Source organism: Bicyclus anynana, chromosome 18 (genome assembly GCF_947172395.1).
Source record: "Bicyclus anynana chromosome 18, ilBicAnyn1.1, whole genome shotgun sequence".
NCBI classification, from domain to species: Eukaryota; Metazoa; Arthropoda; class Insecta; order Lepidoptera; family Nymphalidae; genus Bicyclus; species Bicyclus anynana.
The window spans coordinates 8,148,144-8,174,728 of NC_069100.1; the positions used below are offsets into that span (position 1 = coordinate 8,148,144).

General features: G+C 36.4%; 3 protein-coding genes and 1 non-coding gene across 4 annotated transcripts; 1 reads left to right on the forward strand and 3 right to left on the reverse strand.

Annotated features, from left to right (window-relative positions):
* The first annotated feature begins 1,813 nt into the window (after positions 1-1,813).
* LOC112048270 (pro-resilin) lies at positions 1,814-18,324 on the forward strand. The gene is made up of 7 exons (XM_024085747.2): positions 1,814-1,971; positions 4,420-4,466; positions 8,738-8,876; positions 9,576-9,697; positions 15,463-15,598; positions 17,669-17,761; positions 18,153-18,324. Exons 2-7 carry the CDS (start codon positions 4,452-4,454, stop codon positions 18,257-18,259), a joined length of 612 nt encoding a protein of 203 aa, XP_023941515.1. The 5' UTR covers positions 1,814-1,971; positions 4,420-4,451; the 3' UTR covers positions 18,260-18,324.
* On the reverse strand, positions 10,987-12,898 carry LOC112048268 (ommochrome-binding protein-like). Its single transcript, XM_024085744.2, has one exon. It carries the CDS (start codon positions 12,825-12,827, stop codon positions 11,961-11,963), a length of 867 nt encoding a protein of 288 aa, XP_023941512.1. The 5' UTR covers positions 12,828-12,898; the 3' UTR covers positions 10,987-11,960.
* Positions 18,325-19,935: 1,611 nt separating the features above from the next.
* Trnak-uuu (transfer RNA lysine (anticodon UUU)) lies at positions 19,936-20,008 on the reverse strand. Its single transcript has one exon. It is a non-coding gene; the product is annotated as a tRNA-Lys (tRNA).
* Positions 20,009-20,976: 968 nt separating this feature from the next.
* LOC112048269 (uncharacterized) lies at positions 20,977-23,164 on the reverse strand. Its single transcript, XM_024085745.2, has 2 exons — positions 23,013-23,164; positions 20,977-21,834 (listed from the first exon to the last, which is right to left on the reverse strand). The coding sequence occupies exon 2, from the start codon at positions 21,830-21,832 to the stop codon at positions 21,017-21,019; it is 816 nt and encodes a 271-aa protein (XP_023941513.1). The 5' UTR covers positions 21,833-21,834; positions 23,013-23,164; the 3' UTR covers positions 20,977-21,016.
* Between the last annotated feature and the right edge of the window lie 3,421 nt (positions 23,165-26,585).

The window sequence follows — 26,585 nt, forward strand, 5'->3', positions numbered from 1 at the left end:
AGGTCTGGGGATCTTGCACAAAATTACATGCGGAAATTAGTAATGTGAACAAATGATGTCATCAAAACATAGATATGGAAGAGAGGGCAGCTGGCCGATTCACTAACATTGAGTAATTTTAAAAAGCCGTGATAGCCTAGTGGATATAATCCTCCCTCCGATTCGGGAGGGTGTGGGTTCGAATACGGTCCGAGGAAAGCACCTCCAACATATCACTTGTGTGGATTTTAAGAAATAAAATATCACATGTCTCAAACGTTGATGGAAAAACATCGTGAGGAAAGCCGCATACCAGAGAATTTTCTTAATTTTTTGCGTGTGTGCTCTCACCGTGGTTTGGCCTAACCCCTCTAATTCTGAGAAGAGACTCGAGCTCAGCAGTGAGCCGAATATGGGTTTAAACTTTAAAGGAGTAACTTTAGTGGTAAATACGTAATTTACCAAACAACTATTTTTCGTGAGTCGCGTGATTTCGTATTCACTATTAACTTATTGCTAACACATAAAAAAACATTTTTTTAAAATATATTCTTTGATATAATATTATGTACTTTCATAGTCCCCGTAGTCCCCGTAGTCTCTGATGTAGATGTAGGTATGTCTGGCTGTCGCAGGCTCTCATATGCATTGGGTGGAAACTCTGTTATTTTTTAACCGACTTAAAAATTCTCAATTCGGCGCGTATTTTTTTTAATGTTTGTTATTTCATTTAACGCGTTGTGCGTTGAAGTCTTTTGTATGGGAAAATATATCTTAAAAGCTTTGGTTTTGGACGGAATGTTAGGAAAATTCCAAAAGAGATTTTTCATTACATACTACATAGATTTATCAGTATTTTAACGGGAATAACAATGAATGAAAAACATTATTGTATCAAACTTTACACGATACAGATACAAGAAAGTTGTTACTGGGAACGTCGTCTCAACGATTGTTGAAAATATAATGATTTAAAAATTTACTAAAACAGAGAACTTACAAGGAAAATATGCTAGAGCTATGTCTTAGAAAAGTAGCCAAGCAAAGCATGTTTGCAATAAAGCGGTTAACATCTTAAATATTACCTACAACCGCGATAACATCGCCAGTTTGCAGTATCGCAAAGCTGATGGCCTTAGTAACGACACGTTTTTGGTGTTTCAAAGGAAAAACGGCAAAGCGCGTAAACAGAAGCTTTAAGAGTACAATGAACTTCTATATGTAGGTAGGTAATAGGTATAAACGTTTTATCTTCCTGTTTCCTGTATAATTAACTAGCCGACGCCCCGCGGTTTCACCCGCGTAGTTCCCGTTCCCGTGAGAATACGGGGATATAATACCCCCAACGTTATGTAGGTCTCTGCTTGGTAACGATAACTGCTTCCTTGGTACAGTGATTCAAGTCCGGGGTCGTGCTGTGAAATATCGAGCTTTTGTTCCTCATAAGAAATTTTCAATAACTCATATTCGGCTCATTGCTGAGCACGAATCTCCTCTCAGAATGAGAGGGGTTAGGCCAATAGTCCACCACGCTGGCATAATTTCATATTATGCACATAACTGTTGGAGTTAGAGGTGCATGCCCCGGACCGGATTCGAAGCTACAACCTCCGGAATCGGAGGCAGAAATCATATCCACTGGGTTATCACGGCTTGGGCCTTATTATTTTGCTCATTATGGATCTATTTCCATTTAGATCTCTCTAATTTGATTGCCATGCTCCCTACACTCTCAGCAGCCCGAAGACGATCGCAAAGACAATGGACAGACGCCCTCCGCGTTCCGCTCTATAAAAACATTATTTCGCAAAACTGTAACACAGTGTGGAAGAGACAACCGCGCCGTTCGTTCCGGTGGTGCAGTTAACTTGTGCTTAACTATTTAACTGTGGATATTAACTTTGAACTATACACACGATATAGCAAAAGAAGCAAGAAAGATAAAAAAGTTAGTTCAAAGTTACCAATACAGAGATTTCATTCGTTTTAACTGTAAGTAGCTTAGATATATATATAGTATAACTAGCTGACGTCGCGCGGTTTTACCCGCGTGATACCCGTTCCCGTAGGAATACGGGGATAAAATATAGCCTATAGCCTTCTTCGATTAATGGGCTATCTAATACTAAAATAATTTTTCAAATCCTGACATTAGCGCGTTCAACCAAACAAATAAACTAACTCTTCAGCTTTATATATTAGTATAGATATCTGTACTAATATTATAAAGAGGAAAACTTCGTTTTTATGTTTGTAAGTTTGTATGTTTGTTTGTTTGTTTGTAATGAATAGGCTCGAAAACTACTAGGCTGATTTTAAAAATTTTTTCACCATTCGAAAGCTACATTATAGATTAATAAAATAATTCAACTCCTATAAGATTGTTCCATCAACTATATAAGCCATAGAGTAGTTGAAATTCGAATGAAATTAATTTCACAAATTATCCTTTGTGGAAATATGCGGTAAAATTTCATATAGGCGCCTGAATATTTTATTAGTGAATATGAAACACATTATCTATACTATACATAATTATTATAAACAACAACGTCCTCCAAAGCATCGGTCTGTCTGTTTGCGATAAACTCAAAATCTGCTCACTAGAGTGATTTGAGAGGAAGGTTTATATAGGTATATTTTATAAAGGTTTTGTGTAAATATGTAAAAATATGACTATAAATTGTTGGAAGAGTCAAGCCGACTTAGAGCTTTTATGAAAAACACTACTTATCCCTTCGTTATTTAACAGAACAACAGTTATTTGGATATTCTTCTTTTCTTCAAAAAAGTCCGCGACGGAATGCTATTTTCAAAAAAAAAAAAACAAGTTTACAGTGATTTTATCGTACACTAGCAGTCGCTCTGTGGTTTCACTCGCGTGGTTTCCGTTCCCGTGAGAAGACAGGAGGTAAATATAGCCTATGACACAAATAATCTATTGGTAAAAGAATTTTCAAAATCGGTTGAAGTAGATCAGGATCTAGTTCATCCGATTTTGAACTATAAAATAATATCGACTTAGATCGTATTTTTATAAAATACTACGTCATAAAATTACGATCTTGCCTATTTTTGTGACTAATTAGTAACTTGTCTTTAACTGAACTTACAATATAACTTAAACAATACAATTTACAATATACCTTAAATAATACAATTTAACTTAAACTTACACTATATTATTAACATACTAAGATAAAGTCAAGTAACTTATTCTTAATCTTTATTCTTTATCTATTTATAAAACTAGCAAAGATAGATAGTTCTTCTTAAATAACTTATTACAAAATGTAACATTGTTATGATAGCATGAATTAACTCAAACCAATGTTACGTTACTATCATTACACAAATTAGCTCCATGTGACAATTTGCATACCACCGGCACCGGTCACAAGTCACAATGGCCTACATTATTGTTATTTAGTTTAATAATTAGTGCTAAATAGCTAAAAAAATCTCTGTGATGAACTGAAGGATCTATAAAATTCGTAAATTTAATTTTGAGTTCTTTTTTTATTCCCTTACAAATTAGCCCTTGACTACAATATCTCACCTGATGGTAAGTGATGATACAGTCTAAAATGGAAGCGGGCTAACTTGTTAGGAGGAGGATGAAAATCCACACTCCTTTCGTTTTCTACACAGCATCGGACTGGAACGCTAAATCGCTTAGCGGTACGTCTTTGCCGGTAGGTTGGTAACTAGCCACGGCCGAAGCCTCCCACCAGCCAGACCTAGGCCAATTAAGAAAACCTCAATCGGCCCAGCCGGGGATCGAACCCAGGACCTCCGTCTTGTAAATCCACCGCTTACACCACTGCGCCACGGAGGCCGTCAAACAATAATTATTACACTTTTCGACTAATTATTATTATCATCAATATCTTATAATATACCAGACCTTTCGAAAGTGCTTGTAAACTTAGCCTTTGAAATAAATGAATATTGACTATATACTGTCTAAAAATAGTTTTATATAACTATTAACTTACTATAAACTACGTGTTAACGAAATCTATATCATGCCAAATTGGCAAGATACATTTACCATCTACATCTACCGACCACCTGTATATATAATGCAAATATATATCTACAGATATATATAATGTATATATATGTATATCTGCAAATAAATAAATTGATAGATTGATTGATTGATACTAATATTATAAAAAGGTAAAGTTTGTGGTGTTATAGGGGGTAGTCTCTAAATCTACAGAACCGATTTTTAAAACTCTTTTACCTCGAGAAAGTCACGTTATTTGTGCATGTCATAGGCTATATTTTACCCCCGTCTTCTCACGGGCCTTTAAATCCGGGACCCAAATCCATTTTAATTTGCAACTTTAGTATTTTTGTACGCAATAAAGTTATATGGCAGAACAAAGTTTGCCGGGACAGTTAGTAAAAAATACATTTATTTTTTTTCAGTTTGGTGTCCTAAAACATATCTACCTCATCAAATGGATTATTTTAGGGTAAGTAACATAATTTATTGAATAATATAGAATATAAATATAGAAGATAAAATTGTTTATATTGTAAAATTTATATTACCTACTGTGATTTGTGTGAAATCTCATTTTGAAACTTATTTATAAACGAGATATGCTTGTACATGTAATTTTCTATTTTTGTTTTATTTCCAATCAGTTCATAGGACATTACAAGTTTTAAAAATCACATGTTGTTTATACGTTTATCAATGATGTTCTTGTAGGGTTTAAAAATATATTCTTTTGCTAGGGTACGGTACGGAGTACTCTTCTGGGGTCCGTTTGTGTTTCATTTCTTTTTTATTGGTGCTAAGAGCGAAAGTCTAAGTTATCAGGGCGTCCAGATAAGGCCGCTGGGATGCGTGTCCGGAAAGTAAGATAATGTCTTGTAATATATGTTTTGTTGTACCTAACAGTAGGGTGTTAAACAGGACGTTTATGTGTGAAACTGAAGCAGAAACGTACATATAATATTGATATAATCACGCCTAATTCCTTTAGAATAGAAGGCAGAGACCACGTCCATCCACTTGATACAATCCTTGTATATTTTCTTTTCAATCAATCTTTAGCTATAAGTTCGTCGTTTAAGAGCATTCTTGACCTGGGGAATATAATGATTGAGAATATCCTGGATTTGATCCAGGAACGTTTGCCTTGGTTTTCCAACATTTCCAGTAACCATGGATCATAGGAATCCCAGTTGTTAGTTCCTTTTCATTTAACCCTTTCTCAGTGATGTGAGTGCTAACCAAAAGTTTCTGATGAACGGGTTTCTATGTCACACGCGTACCTTATAACTCCAATAATCATCATCATCATTAACAACCCATATTCGGCTCACTGTTGAGCACGAGCCTAACCTCTCTCTTTCTGAGAGGAATCCTGTGCTAAACAGTAAGCCGAATATGGGCTTACTACAATATTAGAAGCTAAATATTATTCTTTAAATAGAATATCTCTATATGACAATCAACACGGTAATCATAAATTAACCGCTGCATATATGCATGGCTATTGTTAAGTCATCATTGATTGCTATGCAAGTCATACTCGGGTCTAATAACCCTTTATATAGAGCATTGAAAGTGCATTGATTATGTCATGGTGCCATTTAATCTATATTTATTATATTAGTTTGAGAGTTTATATATTATTACTAGCGGACGACCGCGATTTCGTCTGCGTGAAACACGATGTACGCTTTCAATTACCTCTACCCTAACCCTACCCTACCCAACGCCCACCCTACCCCTGCATTTTTTTGTTTTTTTTCTGTCATAAGAACCTTTTCCTGACAATAACAAACACATAAAAAAAAATAAGGAAATTGTTAAAGCATCACGCGTGATGACGTGACCAAGGGGAATATAGATTTTTTTTTATATAGATAAATATAGATACTAACCGCGGCGGTAGAGCCTCTATACGAACAGTCAAACTTACGATTTACTTTACGATCCAGACGATGACATGACGACCGACGATGCTTCGCGGGCAACACAATCACAAGCACCACAGCGTCTTCGCCGGCGAAGACGAGGTCCCCGATATCTAACGTCACCCGGACGTGGGTTTCCTAACTCACGATCTTGGGGGCGTCCGGACTGATTCACTCAGGTCATGGTTACACCCTCCCGAATGGCCCTCTAAGCCGAGGTCCGAGTCTCATAGGAGACGCCTTTAGAGAGTCATTCCGTCCTCTATCTTTATTTCAGCCTTCGGGTCTCATCAAGCGATGCTTCTGCGCTCGCCTAAACCCCCCGGTGACGCCGTAGTGGTCCCGTCCCACATGGAGCCATCGGCACTTACTCAATACGAAAAAAAAACTTACTTTTTAAAAGTACTTGTTTAACTTAGTTAGTGTAAACTGTACTTGTTTATTATCACCCCGTTGTTACGGATTATCTTTATTTCGGAATAATAATAAAGTTACAAAAACAAAGAATAAACATTGAATTGAATTGTTAAAATTGTACTTTGTTTGACGCTCTTACATTACATTACATGACAATTTCTGTCGGTCATAAGATAGCTGCAAAAAACTTCCTAAAAGTTATTACTAGCTATACTTTCAAAGGTATTATTAAAAGATAGTGCAGGTCTATCGCAGCATTCGCAGTTCTTTTACCATAGCTACTGTTATAAAATACAGCCCCAATAGCCAAGTGGCACGTCGGTTCTTTTTCTACGATCGCTAACGCTTCGAAAACTAGAAAAATGTATGGGAATGACAGATCTTGATCACGTGATATCAAATGTCATTCCCATACATCTTTCTACTTTTCGAAGCGTTAGCGATCGTAGAAAGAGAATGTATGTAATTTGTAACGCATATTAAATGTATAGCAGATTATAACGTCGTTTCCTTGATTGCAGTGTCATAAAACAAAGTATTATGGATGTAATGTAGTGTGTTACCGACATGTTGTGGTTTTTTCGCAATTTTTATACAGCCTACCTAATTTAAGTTTGATTATGTGATGTCGTCACTAATAGCATCATAATAATATATCACAGTTTGTGGCATGTACCTCACATATGCGTATAAAAGTATTGCTTGCTTAGCATAACTTGTATCAAGTTCCATACCAAAATAAAAATTCTTTCATTTTTTGTCTATCATTTTTTTTATTCTTTAAGAGAAATAAAGAATAAAAAAAATGATAGACATTCTAAAGAGAATTTTCTTAATTCTCTGCGTGTGTGAAGTCTGCCAATCCGCAATGGGCCAGCGTGGTCGATTATTGGCCTAATTGATAATGATAATAATGGTATACCTAAACTAAACCTAACTAAATAATGAGCTATAATAGCATACACTATATGATTAACTATGTATTAAAGGGATTTTTATGAGGAATATAAGTTATATATAAAATAAGCTTAATTAGTGTAGGTATAAAGATAAATTTACTTATTACTAAAGATAATTATTTTTGTAAATTAATATTATTGCGTTGGAAGCGGAGATAGTTTTACCACAGGGCGTTTAAATTCACCAAATTCGGTTTTTACTAAAGCGACCCGTACAACACCGTCTGTTCCGGGAAACACTTTAGATACAACACCAAGAGGCCATTGTAAAGGTGGCAGATTATCAAATCCGATCAATACGACCATACCTACTGTAATCGGGTTATCTGGCGTGCACCATTTATTTTTAACTTGTAAAGTGTGCAGATAATCTATGCGCCATTTTTTCCAATATGACACAATTAAACTATCAATTAATTGTTTTCTGTTGCGTAAATTGGGTTTATCATCGGTTAACGGTGCGGTTGGAAAATATTGTAAAGGAGTAGTCATTAAAAAATGGGCCGGCGTAATTATTCGGCGGTCAGAACTTATTAAGCCCAGCGGTCGGGAATTTAGGATGCATTCGCCTCTCAGAATGGGAGGGGCCCATTAGCTCAGCAGTGAGCCGAATATGGGTTGATAATGATGATGAATAATGAACTTGAAAGTGAAAACTGGTATGCAAATCCAAGTAACATGAGCCTGTAAACAACCGTAGGTTCTCTCTAAGTTCGACACTTCGTGGGAGAGTGGTTTTACTTGTAATGGTGGTTTCCACGCAGAGCGTATCGGCCATCGCACCCATTGTTTCCTTCCCTAGCGTTTAGGGTGCTTTTCCACTAGAGATGTGCTACTGTACTATGCTTTTGATATCCACCAATCATTCATTAGCACCAACTTTTCAGTTGTGTGCATTTTAAGAAATTAAATATCACGTGTCTCAAACGGTGAAGGAAAACATCGTGAGGAAACCTGCATAACAGAGAATTTTGTTAATTCTCTGCGTGTGTGAAGTCTGCCAATCCGAATTGGGCCAGCGTGGTGGACTATTGGCCTAACCCCTCTCATTCTGAGAGGAGACTCGAGCTCAGCAGTGAGCCGAATATGGGTTGATAACGATATTCATTAGTGCATATAGCTTAGCACTGGTGGAAACGGATTCAACTAAGATATTATCCTAGTTAATCTGACCCAAAAGTTTGTATGGAAGTTTGTTTGATATTTGTTACTTTTTAACACCGCAACTACTGAACTGATTTGGCTGAAATTTGGTACGGAAATAGATTTTACTCTAAAGAAAAGTATTTCGGAAAATATATTTTGTCACAAATCTTGAGGAATTTCAAGAAAAATCTCAAATTCAACCTGGTGTTGGGAAGTCTGCGCAGTTGGATTTTTATGGAAGTTTACCTATTTTTATATTTTGTAATATGTTTAATTTTTTTTAATTACAGGTTTTGAGTATTCTATCACTGAGCGTGGTACCACTGGTGTGCGGGGAGCCCCCCGTCCAAGGTTACCACTACCAGCCAAATAGTTACAACCACAATGCTTTCAACAGGCCCTCTGATACATATCTACCACCTAAAACCGGTAAGAAATAATATTTTTAATAGTAATAGATTAGAACTATCACACTAATATTATAATTTCCTTCTACCTTTAATCCTTTACATCGACGTGCCACTTGGCTACAGGGGCTGGCGAGAGGTTGACTAACACTACGCTTTCTAGTGCGGGGTCACCATTCAAACACCGATAACCGACTACAACTAAGCGTAACGATCATCATCATTAAGAACCCATATTCGGCTCACTGTTGAGCACGAGTCTCCTCTCAGAATAAGAGGGATTAGGCGGTAGTCTACAACGCTAGCCCAATGCGGACTAGCAGACTTCACACGCATAGAGAATTAAGATAATTTTCAGGATTTCTCACGATGTTATTCCTTCACTGTTTGAGACACGTGATATTTAATTTCTTACAATGCACTACCTACTGAAAAGTTGTAGGTGCATGCCTCGGACTGGATTCAAACCTACATCCTCCGAATTGAAAGCAGAGGTCTATCACTGGGCTTTCACGTCATGCTATTGACGCTATGCTACTAAGTAGAAATCAATCAGTACTATCATCATCATCATCATCATCCCATATTCGGCTCACTGTTGAGCACGAGTCTCCTCTCAAAATAAGAGGGGTTAGGCCTTAGTGCACCACGCTGGCCCAATGCGGATTAGTACCTACTATAGGATTCATTAAATATCTATTTCCTTACTTTCCATTTTCAGGTTTAGCGCTCCCTAGCAGCTACCTACCACCGAACTCCTTCACAACCCCGGGACAGTATGACAACGGCCAGTCCCACCACCAAGCAAGTCACCATCACCACCATGGAAATGAAAATGAAGTTGTAAGTCAACACTTCCTGTGCAAATTCAAATTCGTGTAAAGTCAGCCACTGACGATCAAGTAATCTCACGATCTTGTAGCGCTAAAGGCTTGAGCTCTTTAATCGACGAACACGATTACAACTATTTAACATCGATTCTATAGAGACAGTTTTTATAATCGCATTAGATCGTTGATCATATACTTTGACAGAAAAGTAACGTCTAGCGAGGCAGGTCCTATACAATAATTGGTCTGAGGTTGATCGCGATGTGACTTGATGTAAAAAAAAATATTCTGCCGTTCCACGAGTTTGCAGTTGTTCCTCAAATTCGTACTGTGTGTTTCACGGGTGTCACCATGTGTCACATACAGACGTGTCAAACTTGTATCACCCCCACAGAACGCTAAAGCTAAAGCTTTAGCAATAGAAGGTTCATGGGGGCGCCCGTATTATTTAGATGATGACTTACGCTAATGTCTTTGTATTATAAAAAAAATAGGCTTTAAATAACAGTTCATCATCATTAACAGCCGATGGACGTCCACTGCTGGACATAGGCCTCTTGCATGGACTTACAAACACAACGGTCTCGAACCGCGACCATCTAGCTGCTTCCTGCAATCCGCTCCCTGCGCTTTCCGGTGCGGGGTCGCCATTTCAGCATCTTGGGACCCCAACGTCCATCGGCTCTCCGAACTATGTGGCCTGCCTATTGCCACTTCAGCTTGGCGACTCGCTGAGCTATGTCAGTGACTTTGATTCTTCTGCGGATCTCCTCATTTCTGATTCGATCACGCAGAAAAACCCCAAGCATAACTCACTCCATCGCCTGCTGAGTGAGTTTGAGCCTTTTTATGAGGGCCACAGTTAGCGACCAGATCTCGGATTCGTAAGTCATCACTAGCAACACGCACTGTAAAATAATAGTTACATACAGAAAATTTTAGTTAGTACTTACTATAGCACTGTTTCCTTGCACTAATCAAGTTACGTTCTATGTAAAGTTTACTCTATACGAGCTCTATTAAAGTTTATTTTCTTTAAATATAAATTAAATTTTCTCGATAAAATGGTTAAAAATCCAACAGGTTATAATTTACAATAATTTATTTATCTACAATTGTTTAATGAAGTACAAAATTGAATTAGGTTATTTAGATCTATAAGTCAATATATTTTAGGTACATATTATTTCTTATTTTATTTTTTAAAATATTTTTTTTTTCAACAATGGATAGGTAATTTAGGAATAACAAGTGTGCCTCTGCGTGAACTGGGCGATTCAGGGGAAATCATTGATTCTAATGTTATTGCTTATCTATATTTTTAATTTTAATAATCTATACTTATATATATCTATACTTATAATAAAACTTGTCGAATTATATGCACATTCTATATACATTTATTCGCAATTTGGGATTTTACTTATACCATTTGTAACAACAAACGTGGCATAACGGACGACAGCGCCATCTAGAATCTAAACTTAAAAAACGAATTCTGTACAATTTGTACATTCTGTAAATTTTTGTTGGGGGCATTATACTGAAGCTAAAAAAATTTTTTTTTTCGATTTTTTGTCTGTCTGTCCGTGTTTTTTTGTTATTCGTGCATCACGCTGAAACTACTGAATGAATTCAAATGAAACTTGGCACGGTTTAATACCGTAATACGGAGAAGGTGATAGGATACTTTTTATTCCGAAAATAAAATGAGAAGGGGGCGAAATAGGGGTTGAAAGTTTGTATGAAAAGTCTGAAAAAAAATGAAAAGTTTTAAAAATTTGTTCATAAATCATAAAAAAATACGAAATATAATGTAATTAAAAAATAATTTAAAATTCAACCTCTAAAGTGGTGAAATTGGGCTTGAAAGTTTACATTGATTTACACGCGGACGAAGTCGCGGGCGTCCGCTAGTATAATAATAAAAGGATTCCGATTTATCGAAAACCTCCACTTTTTGAAGTCGATTAAAAATAGAAATAAGCAGAAAACTTTCCTAATTCAATTTTAATAGAAATTAACTTAATATGTAAATTATATAAAGGGTTTAATATTTAGGTAATACTTATCATTATTAGTTTGTTTAAAGCTTTCATGTAAAAAACACACACAGGAATATTTCATTTTAAAAAAATATTACATATTAATATATTTTTTTATTATTGACTACGCTTATGTAAAATTGGAAATCAAATAAATTAATGGTCGTTGGACGCAAACCTGTACTGCTTTAAGTTAAAACCAACATTAAAAATCAATGAATAACCTGTAAATCACGTTCCATTTCTTTTAACGTTATACACAGTATAAGAACTAATAGGTTTTAATTGATAGATGCCGCTGTCGACCGAATAAAATATATCACCGTAGTCGCCAAATATTATACTTCTTGGAGAAAAGTTTAGATCCGCTACATGCTTGGCCGTGCCGTTGAAACAATCGATTTCATACAACCCGTTTTCAGTTACACCAAAAGTTGTATACTCATCGCTTATAAAGTGGTAAACTGCAGTCAAATCCTTGTTTTTAACAATTTCATCACCATTAACAGCACAATAAACACCACACATTGACACGTAATGTATATTCCTATGATAATCAACATCGAATTCCAATACCGCTTTCATATTACCAACACGTATTGCTTTTGAGCCGTGGTCGAAAATTTTGTATATCTTATGACTGTTCGCATCTATGACATACATTGCGTTGTTTCTAATCACTATTTTCAATATATTCATATTATACAGTCCTATGTTAACAGCTTCTCCGAGTAATGGATCGTATTTGTAAAGGCCGTTATCTGATCCGAAGTATACTTCGCCGCTTTCTTGATCCACAGCAGTTGCTTTGTTTCTTGCTATACCATTTATTCGCATTGTGTCTTTTGTTATTATATTTACAACAGCTCTTCCTGAATTCTGTATTAAATCGTCCATGTGCATGAAATATAAGTTTCTTGTCGCCGAATCGTAGGCCAGTTCTTTAGCGTCGACAAATTCGTTTGTCAACAGTTCTTTCTTGTACAATCTAGTTCCAATTCGTTCTATGGGAGTATCGGTTATGTATATACGTATTCTTGCTTCCACACAAACTAATAGTACGATAGGTAATATTACGATGTTTACTTTAAGTGACATTTTTACGGTTTTTTAGTAAAAAGAAGAACGTGTGTGAATACGTATTTTTCGTACGAAACTGACTACAATGTGTAAAATGTTTTGATCTTATATTATCTCATTGAAGTTAAAACCAATTAACTCGTGCGGTTGATACCATTTTTTTGACAAACCAATTTGATATCTATCGCTGATTGCGTTAAGGTTGGTTTTTGATGTGTGGAGTTTTCGGTTTGTTACTCATTTATGATTTGTCATCGCGGATGTATGTGGAAAATTGGTATAAACAAGCGTAGAGGTCGTTTTGAACAACTCATCGTAATTACACTCGTGCTAGTACATAGCTGGAGCACATTTTTGTTTCATTGATACTTATTAAAGTTTGTTAAAATAACATCAACACGCATCTGCATTTTGTTCTCGGTCAAGGAAGCGTTTATTCTCACTCCCATTAGAAAAACCAAACCATTGAATAAGTAGATATTTAATTATTTTTATCAGAGTGGTTAAAATACTACTAAACTCCTTTCATAGATGAATTATTTAAACCTAAACCAACCAAGTGGGCTCAATTTGAGTAACCATTCATTTATAGTTAATAGGACGTCCATTGCTAGACATAGGCTTCTTGCAAAGACTTTTAAACAACACGGGCTCGAGCCAGCATCCAACGGCTCCCTACAATGCTGTCTACGTCGTCGGTTCACCTATTCGACCAACACCGCGGTTTCTAGCATTCCAGCACCTTGGGCCCCCTACGTCCATCGGGTCTTCGAACTAAGTGTCAATTGCCTCTTCAACTTCGCGACTCACTGAGCTACATCGTTGGCTTTCCGAGGTACGGAGGTGTAACACCACCAGCTTCCAACTACGTACTGAGATTTTTTAATGACTTGTAGAAAGAAAAGCTCCGCAATACGTAGCCCGACTCGAAAACGAAAACAAATTATAATCACGGGAACAATGGTACTTCCAGTTTCATCATCATCAACATCAGCCGATGAAATATGAAATCCACAGCTGGACATAGGCCTTTTGTATAGACTTTCAAACAGAACGGTCTCGAGCCGCCAGCATCCAACGGCTCCCAGCAACCCACCTGATGTCAGGACCCCAGCGTCCATCGGCTCTTCGAACTTCTAGCTTACCTTATCAGCCGATTGACGTCCATTGCTGGACATAGGTCTCTTGCATGGACCTCCAAGCACAACGATCTCGAGCCGCCAGCATCCAGCGGCTCCCTGCAACCCGCTTGATATCCTCGGTCCACATAGTGGGGGGTTGACCAACACTGCGCTTTCCGGTGCGGGGTCGCCATTCCAGCACCTTGGGACCCCAACGTCCATCGACTCTTCGAACTATGTGGCCTGCCCATTGCCACTTTAGCTTCGCGACTCGCTGTACTATGTCAGTGACTTTGGTTCGTCTGCGGATCTCCTCATTCCTGAGTCGATCATGCAGAGAAACTCCAAGCATAGCTCGCTCCACCGCCCGCTGAGTGACTTTGAGTCTTCTAAAAATAGTCAGCGACCAAGTCTCGGATCCGTAGGTCATCACTGGCAACACGCACTAGTTTAGTTATAAGTAATTTAGGAATTTATTATTAACGTTTCATTCTCAATTCTTGCCTTTCTATCACTGTGCCATCGCTCCCCAGGTTGGTGTCCGATAATGACCCCAATATAGTTTACTCGGACGCCACAAATTCGTTCGTAATAAGGATAAGGCTCGTTAGAGTCGTCTCTACGGACACGGCGCGCTATTAGCTAATGGAATCGGAATTTTCAATTCGCTGCATTCTTGAAAATTATAAGTGAGAGTCAGTGCGAATGGATGGGAATTGTCTTGAGGAAAACGGTTGGGTTGAACTTAAAGTAAGATACTCAGATTTGAACGTAGAATGTTTAGGTCTAAATGTGACTTTTGGATGGATGGATGGACGGTAAAAAAAGCTTTTATTTTTTTATATTTCAGTTTTAAATGTAGGTACGTATATGCTGTATCAAACACATAATTGTTGGAAATGTCTTTAAAACCGCCTTACACATATTATATTTAGTAATTCATCATTACTCTGTATTACTGTGTCTGTGACATTAGCTGTCACTTTCAATTTTATACTCTTTTTGGTTCTGGTTCGCATTACTAACGTTGCTTGTTACAATCTTATTAAATAAATCCTTTTGCATCATAAATTATACAGTGTTATTTCTTATAAAATCATTAATAATGATCATTAAGATGAAAGATAAAGTAGAATTTGGCGTTTTGATTTCAAACTGCAAAGGCAATCTTTCCAATCCTGTGAGATGAAACATAATTTGTCGGATTCATCATCATCATCATTATCAACCCATATTCGGCTCACTGCTGAGCTCGAGTCTGCTCTAAGAATGAGAGGGGTTAGGCTAATAGTCCACCATGCTGACCCAATTGGCTGACTTCACACACACAGAGAATTAGAATTTCTTAAAATGCACACAACTGAAAAGTTGGAGGTGCATGCCCGGACCGGGTTCGAACCCTCGCCCTCCGGAATCGGAGGCAGAGGTCATATCCACTGGGCTATCACGACTCTTTGTCGGATTATGCCCGACTAATTTGAAAATTATCCGGAGTTCTTAATCATGAGCTTGTTGGTTATTTTTTTTGTCAGCCAAAGTCGTACGAGTTCGGTTATTCGGTGAAAGACGCGCAGTCCGGCAACGATTACGATCGGCGTGAGATGTCGGATGGCAACGTGGTGCGCGGCGAGTACCGCGTGCAGCTGCCGGATGGGAGGACGCAGATAGGTAAACACTGTTACGGTAGCCACACACTTTCAAGTATAATGTCATGTCTGCAGCGCTTAGGAATGTGGGCAGTGAAAAAAATAAAGGTATTAGGTATTTGTATAAATTGCTTTAAAAATAATTTATATAAATACCTAACTCAACAGGCATTCTACAGTGTAAATGAATATTTAAGTTGATATTATTGTTATTTTCATACATATTTTAATTGTAAAGATGTAAATTTTAAATAATTTGCATGCCTAATTGGCAAGATACAAAGAAAAAAAAAATATGTCGAAACCACACCAACGACCATATTTTGATATTTTTTTTCTATACCTACATCTCTACACGCGCTGCAGACTTATTTATTGATATATTTATAATATACAGGGTGTCCCGTAAATACTACGACATATTTTACAGGGTGATAGCTGACACCAAGGTCTACTTAAATAACGCAATATATGTTAGCCGAAATTAAATTACGGCTTTTAAGTTATATGTATTGCTTTTTGTACAAAATACAAAAATCCCTACCTTGAATGCAGTTTAGTACCATGTGCTGAAAAATTACATAGCTGTTGATTTTATGCTTGGTAATTATTTTTGAATAGTTGTTTCGGCCAATGAAACTTTGGTTTTTTCTTCTACAAACTGAGTTTTTTCCATAAAATGGGCTTAATTATTTTTCTTATGTTTAACGATTTTTATTGATATTTAACGGTCACGTTGATAAAAAATTTACTAGGCAAAGTTGTACATCTACCTTAATAACATGCTCATTTAATAAGGATTCTTAAGATGTAAAACATTAGTACATTATTTTAAAACACTTCGTCACAATTGCTATTTTAGTTCTGAAAGGGGTACATTATGTAAAAATCGTTACTAAAATTTGTTCCTTTCACTTGAATACCAAAAGAATTTACTTTGAATCATAAGTTAGAAATTGAAATTACAATACCTGTTGTATATTGTAAAGATAAATCTACATCTTGACTTAACATAAAATAATATAAAATTTCTTTATAGTACAGATAATTACAGCCAATTACAGATTTTTCACAATTCACATCACACTTAAACGTATGTGTGTGAGCGTGATGTCAGTGTATCTTTATGTTACGGACTACCTAATAAAGTTAATCCGTGGTTCATGTGTTATGAATAGAATAGGATGGGATACTTGACCAATTTAGGCATTACTTCGACCACTGACAATCAATTCGGCAGCGTTGCTTGCAGCGCACGTAGATATGAGAAAAATATCAGAGTTTCAAATCAAAAACAAAAATTTATTTCAGACAATAGTTTTTAAGTAGTATGGAAATACGATAATTGTTGTGGTTTCAATATGTTCTTTACTGCCTACATCTCTACGCACGCTGCAGACAGCGCTGCAGACTTGATAGTCTGTGGCTGGAGTTAGGCACATTATTCTGAATGCATGGTAAGGTATTATCAACTACCTTTGCATATATTGATTTTAATGAGACTTTCAACAAATAATAGTATACAAATACCTATCGTCCTTTTATAGATTTTTTGGAGGTAGGTTGCCTACCTGTCTGTACGTCTTATTATTGACAGCGCATCGCACCGAAACTACTGCATGAAATCTGGCATGATTTGAGTTCATATTCCTTCGAAGATGTTCATAGGATACTTTTTACCGTGAAAATAAAAATATAATGGGGTACAATCAACAACATTTTATACTAGAGACATGTTACGTGCCTACAAAATCGCCGCAAAAAGTGAGCCGAGTTTAGTTACTCCACTGAACGCACACAAGCACAATTTTGTATTTAATTCCATTATATATTTATGTATATACCGTTTTTAAAGTTCCTAAACACACAACTCGACGTATTTAGGTATTATTTGTTTAAATAACTTTCCTTGTTTACTATGCAATTCAACGAAATAGACGCTTTTGTTCGCCTCAGTTTTTGACGCACTAGTGACTTTTCTCTATTATAAAATCTTTGGATTCAATAGGGACTAAAAGTTTACACCGTTTTTCATGCGGACGAAGTTGCGGGCGTCCGCTAGTTGTAAATAATATTTTAAATAATTTTCTAGTGACATACCACGCGGACTGGCAGACCGGCTTTCATGCGAATGTGCGGTATGAGGGACAGGCGAGATATCCCGACACTCATAATAATAACCAAGGTTAGTATACAAGTACTTCATCATCATCAACATTATCAACTGCTGAGCTAGAGTTTCCTCTCAGAATGAGAGTGGTTAAGCCAAATAGTCCACCATGCTGGCCCAATGCAGATTGGCAGACTTCACACGCGCAGAGAATAAAGAAAATTCTTAGATGCTTATCTAAGAATTTTCTTAATTCTCTGCGCAGGTTTCCTCACGATGTTTTTGTACGGTACAAAAAGCGAATAATCATGGTACCTTTACGGTACCTGTCTACTGTATTAAAAGGCAGTTGTGTAAAATTTGCTCCATTTTGCGAGTCCATTCAAAGCTATAAACGCCTTTAAAGGGGGCGTTATTACCTATTTATATTTACTTTGCTCAATATTGTTTTGAATATTTTTTTCAGGGTATAATTACAATGCACCACAGTTTACCGGATCCATAAACGGATTGAATTCCCCGGGGACCAGCTACAAACCTTCCACGGCGTATGGACCACCGGGATATCAATAACCTTTATCTTAAGTAATTTAACAAATAAAAATATTTTTACTAATTATATTTCATTTAATATATTTTTATTCACGAAAATACATCTTTAGCTGAAAATCAATGTTGTATGCCCAATATTTGCTTGGTTTCTGAAGCACAATGCAGAGCATTTCGCAAGGTTGTGCCAAACATGGCATAGTGGTGTTCTGGGGTGTGATTCCGTTGTTTTATGTGCGCCTCATTTTTTAAGCGTTAGTAACACATCTAACAGTATTTAATATCATTGGTTAATAATGTATAATAATACGGATCTTTTACATAAAAGGAATATCCTAATTATTATTAGTAAGTATACCTTATAACTATTTAAGTGTGTTAAGAAAAAAACTCTATAATATACTTCAAGTTGAAGTAGTGGTAGGTTTTACAGTAGCAGTATTTGAGAAAGGGTGGGTGAAGAGCACTCACACACACACACACACGGACTCCGAGCCGTACCTGTAAAATATGAATGAATAAACGAAGGAATGAATTAAATAACGAATGATCGATTATTCATAAAATCTTTTAACAAAAAAAAATCAACCAATTTCAAAATCACAAAAATAAACTAATAACTTGAAATTAGTTTAAAAAACACGCCTTTAGCACGCACTAAAAGTTACAATTGAATTTAGGTCAAGTGATAATTTTTTTCGTGTCCCGTGTTCAGCAAACCCTTTCATTGAATACCCATATCATAGGGGTGCATTTCAAATAGCCTGTCCGCCATATTGGATTTAAGTCACGTGACTATTTTTTCGTATTCCTGACAGCAAACCCTTTCATTTGATATCCATATCATGGGGGTGAATTTCAAACAGTCAATCCGCCATCTTGGGGAGGATGCCATATTGGATTTGTAATGACGTTTCTTAGCTAGTCATGTATTGTCATCAGAACTCAGACCGTGTGCAAAATTTCATCGTAATCAAAGACAGGGAAGTGGGTCAAATTATGATTCCAAGATTTTCTTACATACATACAACAACACAAGTTACAAGTGAAGTTAATATAAAGCGTGTAAAAAGCGAAAATAGAACTCGTATGTGCTACCGTCTGATCACTTTGAAGGCGGTGAAAAAAGATTATATTATTCTGTTTTTAGTGTGTCCTAGCGTACTTGTACCGACTCATAAATCTATGGTCTTAGCATAAGTAACGAAAACGCCACAGTACGGTCAATTTCGGTATTTTCATTATAACACAAAATTACTGAACCGATTTTCATGAAATTTTATTGGATCAAGCTGGAATTATACTTTGTCAAACAAAACAAGAATTTTCAAAATTGGTTAAGAAATGACGAAGTTATGAGGTAAAATAAAAAAAGACATACACGTCAAATTGAGAACCTCCTCCCTTTTTTATGTCGGTTAATATAAAGACATATCCGTATGTCAAATAATTGAAAATTTCGTACGCGATTGCAATCGATCGACATTACAATCGCTTACGTCGTTAACATCCGAAAATGCGGCGCATAGGTCAAGTTATAGGCCGCCACCTATAGTTATAGGCACCCACCTAGGTGCTATAAAAATATATATTGTTTTTTTAAACTACGGGTCAAAAAATAGCGATGAAGAAAACATCAATTATTAACATTGTTATATTTCTTCTATTTTTAATTTAAATTATAATGAAAAAAAGTTAACCGCCCGAACAGGGACTTGAACCCTGGACCCTTGGATTAAAAGTCCAATGCTCTACCGACTGAGCTATCCGGGCTATGTATAAACTTATGAAATGGGACAACAAACCTTAGTTATGTAGAACACTTGTGTCAATAATAGTTCTCTGAATTCGAAAGAAATCGAAAGCAAACAAACTCGTTACTAATTAATACTACCTACTACACGTACACAACCTAATGTTACATGAAATATTTAGTTTTTCTTTTTTCCAAAAATATTCTCAATAACAACCCGAAATTAGGAATTTGGTGTTACCTACATCCCCGTATGTCAGAGACTACCGGACTACCACTTTTTTACTTAAGTTACATAACAAAATATTTGCCAATCAGCACTGAATTTACATTGTGGGTTTACACTGCAAATTTAAATTCCCTCTTATACTTATAAAGACTAAAGAGCTTTTCTGTTCTTCGTCGATACGAAAGCGGGATTCATTATCATATCTCGTGTTCAATAATGGTTGATACAGCGGATATAGTTTCGGACAAAAGTAAATTACACAGAATAGACATATTTGGTACTTACGCGGAAATCCTAGAGATATCTCTCTCAGAGTTGAAGAGGAGATTCCTTTGCGGGTCGAACCGCATCGTGCTTTCGAACACCGCAGGTCCTGGCGACTAGGTCCTAGAATCTAGACATTTACATGTTGTTATGATGTCATCAGCATCATTCATCATTAACAGCCGATGGACGTCCACTGCTGGACAATCATTTTGTTTTATTTTATCCTAGCAGATTGTTCTAAAATGTTTTCATAAACTATTAATTTTGTAACCCCCTACTACTAACAACCACAGATTAAATGTTAAAGAATCAACAAAGAATCACTAAAAACTTTCATTTTCAATTTAAAAAAAAGTACGTCATATCAAAAATATTTTATTCGTTACACCACTTACTGCTAGTAAATCATAGATTTACTCTCTAGATGCTCTCTAGTAAATCTATGTAGACGCATGGAAGAGGAGTCCTTGGAGGAAATACCAATTCACTTAATTATTTGCAATTCCATATATTTTAATCAAACATCAAATATTCAATCATCAAAACAACCAATGGGGCTTAAGCTAAGCTTAACAATATAATCAGCAACAGCATACACCGGATCATTCATCCTATGAAATGACAATGCCTTTAAATTACGCAACTCCCCTATTTTATCAAACACAAATTTGTATTTATTATATGCGTACAATCCTTTGTCTGTACACAAATAAGCTTTGGAATAAATATCTGTTGTGATATAATACGCTAGATGCCTCTCGTGTGTGTTAACAGCTCTTGTGTCCAGTTTGATTCTGTAAAGCTTCCTGTCTTCAGTGAAAAAAATATTTTTATCATCATCTATTACTAGTCTGTCAACTTTGATGCCCTTCAATTCTGGTACCAGTGATGCGAAACCGTCTTCAAATTTGTAAGCCTCTTTTCTTCTGTTAACGAAATACAGTCCATTTTTGAAATGCATAGACATAACATCGTCATGTATAGGTAATCTTTCTGGTACTTTATGTTCGTTTATTTTGAATAGACCATCTCCACCTCCGACGTAGACTTTATTGTTGAAATTGTCTATGGCAATCGCTGTCGCATTTCTGATACCGTCAATAACTGTTGCAACTTTAGTTCCAATGTCGATATGAGCTAGAACTCTATTCGGTGCGTTTTGCGCAACACTTTCATATGTGAAGTATATAGAGTTATCGTTTCTGTTTACAACTAAGTCGTGTACATGGTTAATGCCGTCTTTGATAATATTGAGGTTGTAATATTTATTATCTATGTTTACGCCGGTACATCGTTTATCTGCAGATGTTAAGGTCAGGGCGGCCGTAAAAATTATTAGGAACTTCATATCTGCAAACGAATTATTGATATTAATTACTTAAATTTTCCATATACTATAACTAGCGGAAACTAAACTCGTGAGGAAACCTGCATATCAGAGAATTTTCTTAATTCTCTGCGTGTGTGAAGTCTGCCAATTAACATTGGGCCAGCGTGGTGGACTATTGGCTTAACATTGCATACTCGTATATTTTGTATGAAGCAGTTTATTAGTACACAGTGCATAATTCGTCTCGTCTGGCTGACCTATTCGCTAACTTTGGTCTAATAACAACCTAATTAACATTAAACAATTTAACAATAACAACTGCATTGTCAAAGAAAATCACAATGTGATACTTGGACCAAAGAGGAAATATATATTATGTAACATGATAATATTATTTAGCCGTGATAGCCCAGTGGATATGACCTCTGCCTCCGATTCCACCCGTAGCTTTTCAGTTGTGTGCATTTTAAGAAATTAAATATCAAGTATCTCAAACGGTGAAGGAAAAACATCGTGAGGAAACCTGCATATCAGAGAAATTTCTTAATTCTCAGTGTGAAGTCTGCCAATCCGCAGTGTGGTGGACTATTGGCCTAACCTCTCTCTTTCTGAGAGGTGACTCGAGCTCAGCAGTGAGCCGAATATGGGTTGATAATGATGATGATGCACATATTTAATAGGTTGGACCTGGACATAAAATCTACTAACTAAAATGTACTCACATCTTAAGCTAGCTAAGCACTGGACCAATCATTTAGGACCAATCTTAACTTTTATTATAAAGCTGAAGAGTTTGTTTGTTTGTTTGATTGAACGCGCTAATCTCAGGAACTACTGCTCCGATTTGAAAAATTATTTCAGTGTTAGATAGCCCATTTATCCAGGAAAGCTATAAGCTATATGTATATTATTCCCACATTCCTATGGGAACGGGAACCACGCGGGTGAAACCGCGCAGCGACAGCTAGTCTTAAATAAAACACATACCCACCGACCTAACAAGTTATTGAAAACAGTTTTGAAACAGAGGAAAAGTTACATAAACAGCGCTCGACTAGCTACTCACAATATAGAATAGAAAAATAATCAAAAACAGATAAAAATATAGCTACGTACATGGTTAAGTTACCTTACCCCTACATATTTATTTAATAGTTTTAAGATATTAATTTACTAACTTAATTTTAACTTAACTCACCTAAATTAGTTTAGTATTATGTAACACACGTCATTGGTACACTGTAAATACACAAATACTGGCCTGTGAGTGTGAGTGTGAATAACTTAACTGGGACGCGGAACGAATAGATTCGTACAATAGTGGTACGTACAATAACATACAGTGATTTCATTGTTAGGGTCAGAGCATACTGGTACATGCGTAGGGTCATAGCACACAATATGAACTCAGCAAGTGATCGTCACTATATCGCCTCGCTTCGTGTGCTTGTCCCGAGGCGAGGCCAACACGTTTCCGATCAATGTGCATTGTGCGTAGCAGTACTTGTACATACGAGTATGTATTCTGGGTTTCATACAAAAAATACTGGAAGGCTTGAGTTGATCCCTTCCAGATATGCTAACACTTTAAACAGGATTTTTTAAATTTTTCATCAAGTAGGTTAGGTAGGTGTGTTATGACCTTTAGTGGGGAGGGCATTGGTGCGTATTTAATTGTCATTATCTATCTATATAGAGCAATGATAATTTTTAACCGACTTCCAAAAAGGAGGAGGTTCTACGTTCGGCTGTATGTATGTTTTTTTTTTTTTTTTTTTTTATGTATGTCCAGCGATAATTCCGTCATTTGTGGACCGATTTTGAAAATTCTTTTTTTGTTGTGAAGGGTTTGATTCCAGGGTGGTCCCATTTTTTTCATGTCAGGATCTGATGATGGCATCCTGGAGAAATCGAGGGGAACTTTTGAAAATCGTAGAGACGGCTAGTGTGTTTGTTAGTGTTTCCATAAGGTATTTTAAACCACTACAATTTAATGAAGGTCTGGAGTTGGTCTGATGATGGAGCCGATACACAGACGATGGAACTCGTCAACGATTTACAGCAGGTACCTTTTGTTTAGGCTTAATTTATTTGTATTGATGAGAACTTTCCACCTGGATAGGTTGTGACTGTATTAAGGGTCTGATGATGAAGACGAAGGACAGTGAAGAGAACTCCTCGACGGTTCACAGTAGCTACCTTGTGTTTGGACTTGATAAATTTGTATTGATGAGAACTTTCCACCTAGATGGGTTGTGACTGTATTAGGGGTCTGGTGAAGAAAACGAAGGATAGTTAAGGGAACTCCTCGACGGTTCATAGTAGCTACCTTGTGTTTTGACTTGATAATTTTGTATTGATGAGAACTTTCCACCTGGATAGGTTATGACTGTATTAGAGGTCTGGTGATGAAGATGAAGGAGAGTTAAGGGAACTCCTCGATGGTTCACAGTAGCTACCTTGTGTTTGGACTTGATAAATTTTATATTGATGAGAACTTCCCACCCATATGGATTGTGACTGCATAGGGGGTCTGGTGATGAAGACGGAGGACAGTCAGTTCACACTCAGTAGGTGTGCTAACACTAAAAATTAAAAAATAAATATTTTAATAAAAAAAATTCAACCGACTTCCAACTCAAAAATTAACCTAAACTAAAAAGCAAAAAATAACATCTTACCTATGTGCTACCTTCGGATCAGTTTGAAGGCGGTGCCAATCCAGTGTCATGTTTTAATTAAAGCTGTTTCTGAAAGAACCACAGAAATTGCGTAATTTAAAAGGCTTGAATTAAAACATCACTGGCTTGGCACCGCCTTCAAACTGATCAGAAGGTAGCACATAGGTAAGATGTTATTTTTTGCTTTTTAGTTTAGGTTAATTTTTGAGTTGGAAGTCGGTTGAATTTTTTTTATTCAAAATATTTTATACTATAGACACGTTAAATCCCTACAAAATCACCGCTAAAAGTGATCCGAATTTAGCTACACTACTGAGCGCACACGTGCACAATTAATTTTGTATTTAACTCCATTATATATTTATGTATATACAATATACATATAGTTTTTACACTTCCCAAACACACAACTCGACATTGTAGACGATATTTAGGTATTATTTGTTTAATTTAATAGCCTCAATAGCTCAATGGTAAGAGCGGTCGTGTTCATCAGTAGTGGTTTGATCCCGCCCCGTTGGTCTATTGTCATACCCACTCCTAGCACAGTCTTCCCCGACTAGTTGGAGCGGAATAGGAATGTAGCTCATACTATAAAAGATATGGCAAATATTCTTTAAAAAAACGTTAACGTTAATTGTTGGCTACAACTAACAACATGGAGTTGAATATAAATTTCCTCTTTTGAGCGTCTAATTTTTCATGCGCTAGTAGGTAACACATCTACTAGCAGTATTTAATATCATTGATACCGACACACCACGGGGATGCAAGGAGGTTATGCTGGACTCACCAAACCAAACCACCAAAATCCCGCGAAGTTCCATCTCTACCACTGGTGACACGGTGGCCTTTTCCACCACCTCATCAAATCCCTAAACTCAAGGATTATTGAAGAATTTTCTTTTGCGTTAAGAAAGAGTTAACGAAGATTTTTAATTCCTCCAAGTTGCATTCTTGATTTCATATTTCCCATCTTTCCCTTATATTTACCAAAAGATGTATGATAATGATATGACGCATTATTAGACCGTAGACAGAAAATAAAACTTAATTTAACTTCTCTGTCTACGATCGTGGTGAGAAATATGTCCACATGAGAAACTGACAACACCTGACATTTTTAACCGACTTCAAAAAGGAGGAGGTTCTCAATTCGGTCGGTATTTTTTTTTTTTTTTTTTTTTTTTTTTTATGTATGTACACCGATTACTCAAAGACGCCTGGACCGATTTCAAAAATTCTTTTTTTGTTTGAAACGGTATAGTCCCCATTTGGTCCCATTGCCATCATGTCAAGATCTGATGATGGAATCCTGGAGAAGTTGAGGGGAACTTTCGAAAATTATATGGGTATCTAGTGTGTTCGTAAACTTTTCCATTTAGTACCTTTAAGAAATACAAAATTATGAAGGTTTAAAATCGATCTGATGATGGAGTCATAAAACAGACGAGGGAACTCCTTGGCGATTTACAGCAGTTACCTTGTGTTTGGGCTTGATTAATTTGTATTAATGAGAACTTTCCACATAGATAGGTTGTGACTGTCATTTAGGGGTTTGGTGATGAAGACCAAGGACAATTAAGGGAACTCCTTAACAGTTTACAGTAACTACCTTGTGTTTGGCCTTGATTAATTCGTATTGCTGAGAACTTTCTACCTAGATGAGTTGTGTCTGTTATTAGGGGTCTGATGATGAAGACCAAGGTCAATGAAGGGAACCCCTTGACGGTTTACGGTAGCTACCTTGTGCTTAGGCTTGATTAATTTGTATTGCTGAGAATTTTGTACAAAGATGGGTTGTGACTGTCATTAGGGGTCTGATGTATTCGTTTGAGAAGAAATTTTACACTAAAAATTTAAAAATAATAAAAATTTTAATAAAAAAATACAACCGACTTCAAAACCTAAAAACGTACCCACTAAACTAAAAAGCGAAAAATAACATCATAATATGTTCTACCTGCTGATCAGTATGCTTAATTTAAGCCATTTCTGACAGGACCACATGAAACAACACTGTCTGCAAAATCTAAATCTATAAGATATGCTCACATGGCTTGAATTAATACATCACCGGCTTAGCACCG